The 11179-nt window shown below is 38.9% G+C and overlaps 2 protein-coding genes across 3 annotated transcripts in view; both read right to left on the minus strand.

Annotated features, from left to right (window-relative positions):
* Positions 1–42: 42 nt before the first annotated feature.
* On the minus strand, positions 43–1670 carry LOC110061541 (protein mab-21-like 2). Its single transcript, XM_089287094.1, has one exon. The coding sequence runs from the start codon at positions 1668–1670 to the stop codon at positions 573–575; it is 1098 nt and encodes a 365-aa protein (XP_089143220.1). The 3' UTR covers positions 43–572.
* The window catches only part of LOC110061467 (uncharacterized), an 18726-nt gene continuing 9126 nt past the window's right edge, over positions 1580–11179 (minus strand). Inside the window, exons 6-15 of one of the 2 annotated variants that reach the window (XR_016206486.1) lie at positions 10653–10710; positions 10274–10343; positions 9854–9901; positions 9456–9560; positions 8543–8598; positions 7606–7708; positions 6477–6572; positions 5566–5616; positions 4765–5007; positions 1580–1933 (exon numbers count right to left, since the gene is read on the minus strand). Coding sequence is in view for 1 of the 2 variants with exons in the window: in XM_089287082.1 (XP_089143208.1) it covers positions 4837–5007; positions 5566–5616; positions 6477–6572; positions 7606–7708; positions 8543–8598; positions 9456–9560; positions 9854–9901; positions 10274–10343; positions 10653–10710 (758 nt within the window). In the remaining variant the exon portion in view is untranslated. Of the gene's footprint in view, positions 1934–2484; positions 5008–5565; positions 5617–6476; positions 6573–7605; positions 7709–8542; positions 8599–9455; positions 9561–9853; positions 9902–10273; positions 10344–10652; positions 10711–11179 lie in introns of those variants that run through there. The other variant, XM_089287082.1, reaches the window with a different exon arrangement.

Here is an 11179-nt window from a genome sequence, read left to right on the forward strand (position 1 = left end):
TTGGCATCTGTATCCATGCTGCAAAAGAAATATCGAGACTCGTAGAAATAAATCATCTCATGTTTTAATTGCATTACAGTAACTGTTCAAGCGTACTACAATTAACTATGCTTTCTTACTTTTGTTTAGCTCGCTTGAAAAACTGATACTGACGCTGCAAATCAGAGATGCAATATTAAAACTCTATAAATTTTAACCGTAAAATGTACATTTCTCCTTAAACATAAAAGAGAATTAATCAAAGGATTTCCTTTATGCAACATCAAATTCTTATAAGCAATATTAACTTTTTGCTTCACAACAAGTTGGGAGAATTTATGTTTCTAATCTGGAAAACTGGATAGGACGTGTTGAGTGCTTTTCGTGCCCTAATTCCTTTGACATGTTTTACAAGGCTCCAAAGTTTTCAGTAACTCGATAACCGCTTGCAAAGATGCCAAATCAAAAATCGAGGGGGCAGCAAAGCTTAGCGAAGATAAGTCCGTTGACTTTTGGGCCATATTTAAAACCCTTTACAGTATACAGTACTGAAATATTCAGCTTTCGCTATCTTTCAAGTTTATTTTCCCGGTCTACAGAGAAGTGGTGTACTTGAATAGTTCAAATGTGTTGAGAAATTTTTCCGGGTCACTCAAGACTTTATTAACACCTTCCTCCCAGCTCTCCAAAGCAAGTTTGTCCACGTCTCGAAACAAGTTTACGTTGGGGAGAAAAATATGGCCCAGACTTCTTTCTGCAAGACACCGTTGTAGCTCTTTCATTATGTCCAGGAAACGTTTGGAGAGCTTTTCATCGCTCCAAAAGGATCTGATGGGAAATTTCTCAGTTACGTGCATAACAAGAGTTTCTAATTGAAAACTATCGCATCTTTCTTTACTGGACTGCATGTTTTCCATGATGATTTCAAGGATAAGAAGACATTTTGTGCGACAGCCCATATCCAATTGCAGCAGCTTTCTCATAGGCCCTGGAAAGTCAATTTCCCACTGATAGCCTGACTTGCTAGGCGACGGTCTGGCAACTAGGTGAATACCGCTTCGTATCAACTCCTCTTTTAACTTCCTGTTCGCCCAATCAGCTGGCTTGGATTCCCACGCGTGCGCAGAAAATACCCAGCGTCCAGGGCAAGGAATCGCTGGGACGAGAGCGAGGCTGAATGGCTCCGCATCGTGTCCGCTAACCAGCAGTGAAATTGTATTGTCGTCGCAGGCTTCGTTGACAGCAATGCTAACCTTCCCTTCCTGTTGTCTGCTATTGGGTTCATCGTTAACCACTCGTTTAACAAGCTCGAAAAGCTTCTCTTTAACAATTTTCGCCGACATATAGACTTTGCTGGGATTGCTGTTTCCACTGCAGAATTTCCAGCGAGAAACCATCTTTTTGCCGGTCAGCCTTGCTAGCGAAAAACCCGCGGGAGTTTGTCCGTCCTCGATAGAAATCTCGCCGGGGTCTATTCCTTGAAAAATTAGAAGCATTTCGAAGTGGCTTGGTGATTTCACGACAAAAAGGCTATTAGGACTGATCAACTCGAAATCAAACTTCGCATCAATTTTCTTAACTTCCGCCAATAATGGATTAATTATTTTTTCGATTTCCATTAGCATTCTTCGACGATGTTGAACGAAATGCTCGGCGTGCGTTTTGACGAAACTTTCCAGAGCAACATTCATCTTGGACACTGACGACGAGAAATATCCTTGAATTAAATTCTTGCGACAATTTCAGGGATGAAGCAGTTACCTTTTAGCGTTGTTTGTTCCTGTGTCGATAAGCTGAGGTCTCCGTTACATTAACATTTCATGGAAGATTAAACGGCAAAGCTGCGGCTTCCAAATGTCGAACAGATATCCGCTCTTTAGGTCTGACTCCAGCAGTCGAACGCAAGTCAGCCAATAAATCGCCAATATGTCACAAGTTATGCAAATTCATTTGTCTGAAATAAGAGAAATATGAGCAGCAGTCATAGAGGAAATGCCAATCAGGTTTAAGTCGCTTTTAACACCCGTTGGAACAATTTGAGAAGGCTATTTAAGCGTTAAAATATTCGTTGCGTTCACTGCACAAACGCTTGACATCCAAAATTTGCATATTCCATACAAATTGATCAAAAATTGATCAAGATAATATTCATTTTCTCTGGATTAACCGGACGGGAAAACAGATAAAATTTGAAACGATACACGCTTGGTCAGAGCACAGAACTTGCACCTTAATACTTTCTCCGAGTAATATCCTCTTGTCCTTGTAATGGGAACAGATAAATAAATAAATACTTAAATAAAATAAAGTTCGCTCACCCATGGTTCAACGTTTTGGGTCCATTGTAACCAGCGAAGTAATTTCAACTTATTGTAGTCACTTTATTAATTCGTCTCCGCATGAAATTTTACCTCATTTTATTGAAGAAAAAATGTCGCTATGATTGAACTTGAACTATTCAGTTGTTTGCTAGATGTTCCCCAGAGAAATTAAAATACAACGTACTAAAAGTGTAAGTGTTTGTTTATTGAAAAAGAAGACAGAAAAGGGAATAAAAGCAATACTACAAAACATCCCGATTTGACTCGAGAGCTCTCGATATTTAAACGCGCTGAAATTTCCCTTCAACGCTTATTTTTCTACTTAGCAGTTTTATACACGTCATTTACAACTGACATAGAGGTGTTTAATGAAAAATAGACAGCTACTATTCATTCTGAATATTGTCAGCAATTAGAAATTGCTGACATTTTAAGCCCGCTACAACACAGTGAATCGCTCTCCGAGTTAAGACAAAATTGTTCGGCGAGCTCAAAATGTTGGAGTTCCGTGCAGTATTCCGACTGAAATCCAGATCTTTTATTTGACTTAACAAAGAAACAAGAAATAAAAAATCTTGCTAATCTCTCGTCAGCTAAGTACATCTATTGAAACAGGTGTCGAGTATTTTCAACCATAGTTACTTGTTTCCACGACAGGTTCTTAACTTGGTTGAAGGACATGAAACCTATATATGCTTAATTTGAATTTTAATCCCTAAACACAAAAGAAACTTTCGGCGCCGGTTGCAACAAGAACTATTTATCCACGGCACATTAATTTCCCCGCGAACCTCTTATCTTAGAAATTACGCTTTGGCTTTTCTCAGTTTATCGATTCAATTTTACTGGAAATTAAAAATGCAAAACATGGCAAATACACGTTTTTGTCAAGAAACAATTCATTTACCTCAAACCTTTGAATAATTAACATCGGCTGTAATTTGAGTGAGAACATGAAAGGAAAACAGTGTGAAAACTGAAAGAAAGCTTTATAATGTTCTCTGCACTGTCGTTTATGACACAATTCGCTTCAAAGGGGGAAGGATGTATATCATATGAAATATGGAAATTACAATTCAAACGCGAAACCATTATCAGATATTTCAGAATAAATACGTATCAGTCTTTGGCTCCATTCCAAAATAACTCTTCAGTAAGTCTCTCAAAATTTATGCATCACGTCTATGGCATATGTCCGCAAATATAAATAGAAAATTGTTTTCCTGAATCCCTTCACTTGTTGACACAGCCTCGCTCCCAGTCCTATTTCACCCGTGATTAACCGATTTTATAATCAGGGACTGGAAACTAGTCTGATCGGGAAAAAATATTTCAGCAGTTTGACGATAACAAAATGAAAGGAAAATTTGTAAGAATACAGATATATCATTTGTTGTGACATAAACAACGCAAAGAAATAAAAATCCTGATCACCGCTTTTTTCCTAGTTTTGCTTCTGTCAACAGTACAGGAATTGTCAAAATTCCCCATAATTACTCAATAGCCGATTTTCATGTAGCGTAGTCCTATTTCAAAATTAAAAATTACCTGTCCTTTCTGAAGTTTCAGTTCCTTCAGATTCAAGAACCTCTAAGAACTTGGAAGTTTTACAACGTTTAATTTTTCCGTGGTTGTTTAAATACCAATCATCTATCACATCCCAGATTCTTGACATAATTAATTTTATTGAATGGTAACGATTTTTGTTTTTGATGGTGTGACAGTGAAAGCCAGCAATTCCTTTGCACGTAATCAAGAGGGATTGGAAGAAAGTTAATCGCCCATATTGATTTGCATCATTTTTCATTTTAGTACCACTGGTAATCTGCTTTAATATGGGGTCTTTGACTCTTTTGCATTTCATCCTTTGGCTTCTGTTTTTCTATGCCATAAATTGTAATTAAAATATAGGCGTTATTCCCAAGGTAATCCCTTTCAAGTTATTTCCAATCACTCCCGGTTTTGGATATCCCAGGAGAGTCAAGAAATAGCCAATCCTAAGAGGCGGATTTTGGTCACGTGGACAACCCAAGCGACTTAACACGCATTTTCATCCTCCAAGAAAAAACTCAGGCAAAGCGCGAGGTAAACTTAAGCGAGGAAGAACTGGGTACCATGTCTAAATATAACTTGAGAGAGATTACCTCAGTCCTATATGAGGAAGGAATTCTCTCACCCTTCATCCGTTCTTGACCTCAACAACTTTCCTTTCTTAACCTTCCTTGATTCGTTCTGGCTAATAATGTTTTGTCCCATTTTTCTATCTGAAAAAAACTTTATTTTGAGGCATCCTTTGATCTTAAGACTTTGTGCAATTAAAAAACATTACCCCTGGCTGCAACTTTGTAATTTAGCGTCTGGGTATTTGTGGTGTTGACATATAGATACGAGTATTCTCTCTTCCACAAGACGGTAAAATGTCGCCTGATAATTCACGGCAACCTGCTAAAGCTTTGTTTCGCACCTTGTCGGACAGCACAACAACCTGTATGTCTCAAATGTTTCTGATGCTGTTTCAGTCCCATTTTGCTCAGTGCTAGCTTGTTTGCTTGTCTCCACTGCTGTATTGACTGGTGAGCTGCTGTAAAGCCTCAGCTTCATGTTGAGACTGCAGAACCCGGATCATGTCATGTAGCTTGTCTCCTCCTTCAAGGAAAAGTTCCAGGCCGTGGTCGGTCAAGCCTATTCTGTGATCAGTTACGCGGCCCTTATAGAGACAATGTATTAGCAATTAGACTTCGAGTTCCTTGTCCGCAAGTAACATCACCTTCTTTCGCTACACGTTAACAATTACTTATTTTGAAGAGTTTCAAAAGCATGCATGTTGAAATATCACTACAAGGCGGCTTGAGGTTTCTATCGGATGACAGCCAGCGACAAAAAGAGTTACTAAAAACCGACAACGAGATGTCAAATTGTTTAAAGGCGTTTTCAATTGACCTCACGAATAGGAAATATTTGTAAATATTGTCTAACGCAAAGCAACTTAAGTCGGGAATTATAAGTAATAAATATATAAACTTAGGTGAAAGGAAAATGTTGGAAAAGTTACAGACCAATCGACGGCGCCTGCGCAGTCAGTCTTATTTCCAGTTTGCCAGTAGTTGGTCGCTTGATTCAGTTATCAAGACATTTTAATGTCTAAACAAGACACTCTTCGCAATGTGATTGGTAGGAAGGCATTTGAAACATAACTGTTTCGAGACCACAGTTTAGTCATGCTAAACTAAACAAAAAACTGAGCTTGCTGAAACTAAAAACAAACCTGTGGAAAGTTGTAAGTCCTGATCTTTTCCGAGCGCTCTCCACTTCCAATCTAATCAAAAGGAAAAACCTTTCATTCAAAAAGTTACGAATCACAACATCACTTTATCTGAAACCACCTGTTACGGCTATTTTGTTTTTTCTTTGTGTCTTTTTTTTCCGTTCCATATGTTAATGTATTTTCTCACATTCTGCATGCTTTTTTTTCTTTTCGCTTCGTATGTAAATTTCGTTGCGTATATATTTGTGTTATCCTTTCATGTTCAATTAGTGTCAGTGTATCATCCATTACCCTCGTAACTTTTTGGTTCCCTAAACCCCGTTTCCAGCATTTGGTAAGCCGTTTAGTTTATCTTCTGTTTTGTATCTTCCTCTTAGTTTTCTGCTCTTTTCGGTTAATTATTTTGTAGTACATTATTTTATGTTTATCTCTGGGAATTTACCTTCCTACTACGGAAAGTTATTAAATTTGCTGGACTAACTAATTGGAGTTCGCTTTAAGTTGTTTGGTGGTCCGCTCTCTGCCTCTTCACCCCACTACCAAACAGTACTAAATTGTACGAACCCATACACAACAAAGATGACAATTACCTTCTGATAAAAGAAAATGGACACTCGCGTGACGCCATATGATCTAAAATGGCAAGCCTCACCAATTTCACACCCCTTACTTCAAATCATCTTTAGCTTAAACAAAACTTCAACAATTGACTGGCTTATTTCCTTTAAACCCAGTCCCAGAGCTTGTCCCAAGCATTCTCAAGGTAGTTATCAAACACGCATGCTTACTGGAAATGTCTCAGAACATATGTCACCAATCTCGAACCCAGACTCTTCCCGGCTCGACCGAGCTGGGAAAACTCTGGGCTCGAGATTGATTTCTCACATTTTTTTTTTGGAAAAACTGCTGACCTGTTTCCTGCGGGCTTCTGTTCTCTCTGAGTCCGCCTGCTGTCGCTGCATATTATACAGTCGTGTACGTAATACTTGCAAGGCCTTGCTCCTATTCTACGAAAAATAATACACGTAAATCAAACAACTGATTTACCTTGGCACTGTAGACAAACGATTAATTGGCTGTCCATCACACTAGCTCATAAGGTCACAACATGTACATTATCTACTTGTCGGGAGATTCAGAAAGTTTTGTTGATTTCGGATACCCTAAATGAGGAGATAAAAAATACTCCAAATTTTTGAAAATCCCAACTGATGATTGGTTAACGAGTTGGCTATTTACAAGGAGGGAGCAGGAAGTTTATCTTGAGACTGCCAAAACAAACGATAAAGGATTTGAATGAGGGATCTCAGATTTCAAATCTAGCGCTCTTAACCCCTCAGTAACGTTAGCTCAAAGTTTTATCCGCGAAACAAAGCCAATGGAAAAGAGCGTCTGTGTAGGAGCCTACTTGAAGCCCCCTGGGGAGGGGGGAGGGGGTGTAGTCCCTCATATGGGCTATATAGGTATGTGCAGCCCTAAAGGGTATGGTTTTTCAGCCGCTTTGGTCATAAATAGGATATCGATGTGGCCATTTCGGTCTTGAATAGGGTATGGTTTTAGTAGTCTTGTCTTGAATTGGGTAGGTTTCTTGGAAGAAGCTACTTTTTCATCATTAGTGATAAGACCATAAACAAAAGCCCTTCAAACATTATGTTTAGGGCAACTGTTTCAGCCGCAACGGTCATAAATAGGGTATCGAATTTCTGGTTAGGTCATAAAAAGGGTACGAAAAAATCGCAGATTTTGGCCAGAATTTTGGGAAGCGGGCCGCACAACCCTACCAAATTTTTCTGGGAGCTCCCCCCCCCCCCCTCCCACCCCCAGAGCTTGAAGCGCTGCTATTGTAGCCTGCGTAGCAGGCGTATAAAGGGGAGGGGGTGGGGGAGGAGGAAGAAAATTCCCGAATTCTCTTCCTCCTCCCCACCCCGTACCCTTTATACGCCTGCTACGCAGGTTACTGCTATTGTACTAATAAAATATTTCCAAAACCTTTCGGTCTTGTTATGAGGCATAAATCTCACCACTCTATGTACTATATACCTTAATTTGGGACCTGTCTTCTTGGCAACCCACAACCAAGCCTGTCGGTAAATGTGTTATCCGCACTGCACTGTCAGTTTTGTTAACATGCTGACCACCGGCACTGAAATGATCCCATAAAACGCGCTTAAGAACAAGTTTGACTTGTTGTAGCTTTATAGCACCTTGTCATTTTAGATTTGAGTTTCAGGAAGACCATGGCGAGGAAATCACTCGGTTATCGTGAAGTCATCGTTTTCGAAAAGCTCCGTTTTAGTGACGATTGAGGGACGAATTAGTCGGAAATTACTATTCTGACGGCACGATGGAGAGGCTCGCGGGGTGTCATGGGACGTTTAGGGATCGTTTAGGCTTTTGGCGGGGGATTTAGGTCATTCTAGGTTGGTCGGTCTTCGTGTTCGTCCACTTTAGTGGTGTGAACAGGGCCTAATTGTTATTGTAGATGTGCCAAACAGAAGACTTTGACTGCTAAAACAACGAGTTCTGTGTTGTTGAAATGGTCTGGAAATTTGAATAACAAAAACAGTGTTTGTAATCAGATAACTTCATTATCTTGTCTTTTTTATTGAATGAGATAATCCCAAACTTTTCCCAGTGTTTCTACGACAATTTGATCCTTCGACAGGCCATTTCCAAGTTACCTTTTTGCCTCTGTGTCAAAACGAGGCTTCTTATAAAACTATTCATATGAAATCTAAATGTGTTTCGCTAGCACGTTCAGTTTCATGCAAATCAAACTCATTTTCACACTAAACGTTTTGCACAAGGACTTATTTTGGAACACTAGCAAAAGGCCTATTGCATACAAGCCATTCTTGATCCGAATCAGGCGCCTGAATACCCTGTGAGCACGTCCCTTTGATCTTCCTAGAAAGAGGATCGAATAAACCTCTGCTCGCAGGGTGGTGCCTGAAAGACAGATAAACCAATCACTTACCCTGAAGATCTGAACGTGTCAATTCTAAGATCGTCCGGTCTGATTACCACATCTACCTATTAAAAGCGAGAATACAACAACCATCATTCTAAAAGAAAACTGAGTCAGTTTCTGGAGACCCACGCTAACTATGATAAAACGAGGTCATCAATTGGGCTTGTGATTTTAATTTGTAAAGTATGCCAAGCTGTCTTTTGTATGAAATACTCCAACAACAAGAAATAGCAACCTCGTCCTTCAAACCTACATATACATGTAGGACCATGGACTGCTGAGGAAACAGCTTCACGGCAGAACAGCCCTTATTCGTGATATGATGAAGACTAGCAGTACGCAGTTAAAACTTTATGATCACAAGTGACTATCACATGAGACGAATTTTACTACTATTACTATGAACAACAAACGATTGACCACAAAATACCGGCTCAGCGCTCAGGCCAAATTTGTTAGATCATTTGATTTGTAAAATAACCGTATAACTCTTCTGAATATGTAGTGACCATTTTATCGTTTTCAGGTGGAGGGGTGGGGATGTTGCATACACTACAGAAACAACTCTTAAACACCCCGTGGCCCCGTGGGGGGCTGGTTGGATTTTGCCGAAATTTTCCCACTGTTTATCTTTAACAACGCTGACCACCCTTGTTTCTTGTAACTTATCATTAGGGTCTTTATAGGTCCGAGTTTTTTTAACCATTGAAAGAAACAATAATTCTGAGTTTTTCTTAGTCGTTCTTGTACAATGTAAAAACTGACTTTTGAAGACATCAAGGCTTTCTAGTACATTGCAACTCCACTAACATGACCCCTTGACACAAAAGCCAAACAATTACAAAGGATTGTCAACTACATGTATGGGAAACAGCTAAACATACTCACAAAATTTCCCCAGAAGTAATATATCTCTCACCTCTGTGGGTTGCGGTAACACTGCCACAGTCATTGTACTAGTGTGAACACGACCCATTGTTTCAGTCAATGGAACTCTTTGCACTCTGTGAACACCAGTTTCAAACTAACAAAAATTATTAAACATTTGATTACACGGTTGATTACAGGTACAATGAATGATATATTATTGCTCGCGTGTATCTTTATTTCCCAATTGTTTATTAAAGCATGCATGGCAACATTGTGTTGTTACAATAATACATGTATTATATAGTTAGTACACTACCCTTGGGAAAGTGGGCATGAAATAATTATATTATAGTAAATGTCTTTATGTTACATTAGCCGTTAGAAACTCCAAAATTCTTGTAGATTATATCCCTAGAAAGTATCAGAATTGAAACGCCTAAGTTTTACCTTCATTGTGCCAAACACACCAGTACCAACCAGACTTACAGAAGCTTCCTGTAAATTAAACATACTCGACTTCAGCAGGATAGTGACTTATATCTCAAGCATTGGGGTACATGTAAAAGACTAAAATCCACCAGTATAAAACGAGATATACGTATGTTATTTGCCTGTTGGGAGGTTCATATCAATGATGAAAAACTGTGACCGAGGTCTTTTGAAGCCTGAAGCCATACAGTAGTTCTTCAATATAAAAACTGACCATAGCCTGTAAATAACTAAACTTATTTTCTGCTCTCTTTCTCAAACCACTTCCATCATTGTTGACCTTTTCCACACACACACACACACACACACACACACACACACACACATCACATGTACGTTACTGTGACCATAGTCAGAGGCAGTAAAATCAATTATTACCTTAATTCCACCATTCTCACTTTTACTGATATTTAGAACTTCAAACTTCCAGTTCTTATATGCTGCAAACCTGGTGTGTAAAAAAGTGAAAAAAGTCAAGGAAAGCTTTGTTCCAAATTATCCTAGAAAATTTCATCTCAACAGAGGAGTCATACTCTGTATGACTAGATCACCACCAACATTTACTGTACATTCTGTGCATTCAGTGACAAAAAGACAGTGCTACTCTGCCCAGATATTAGTCTGTCACAGGTAATTTAAACTCTGCCCACTACAATGATAAATATTAAGCCCACTCTGTAGTTTCCATTGATTACACTAGGGGGTAGTCTGAGACCAAGAAGATAACACGGTGACACAGGCTGTTCTCATGACTAACCTTTGATACATGATAAGCATTTCCTGAGTAAAGAGGGATGCTTCTTTTCCACCAGTGCCTGTAGAACATAACATTTATTTATTAATTATATATTGTAAACAATTAGGTCCTCGAAAAGATTTGATAATTCTATCTGCTGGAAAAATCAATATCCGGTTGATTGCATTTGTTGGTTTTCATCTTAATACATGTATGTGTCCACTGAACTGCAACTTATTAACTGGATCATGTTATCCACCCTTTGAACAATGCAGGCCAAATGGCATGGCCTGTATATAAGTTTAAAAAATTAGTTCAAAGTATTTGGGGAACCTTGATGACTGCAACTATATATTATTATAAATACTTATTGACCAAGAGTGAGGTCTTTATGGGAAAATCTCAAACCTCAGCCTTGCCATGTTGACTCTAATATCACTCGGTCAATACGGCAAGGCCTACAATCGTGGACAAAAGTCCTTGGGACACTTATGTAATGTAATGAATTATCTGTTTTTTACTATTGAAATTTGAAAAAAGCACTGCTT

This window comes from Orbicella faveolata, unplaced genomic scaffold (assembly GCF_042242905.1).
Source record: "Orbicella faveolata isolate gen_17 unplaced genomic scaffold, um_ofav_v1 contig_1, whole genome shotgun sequence".
NCBI lineage: Eukaryota > Metazoa > Cnidaria > Anthozoa > Scleractinia > Merulinidae > Orbicella > Orbicella faveolata.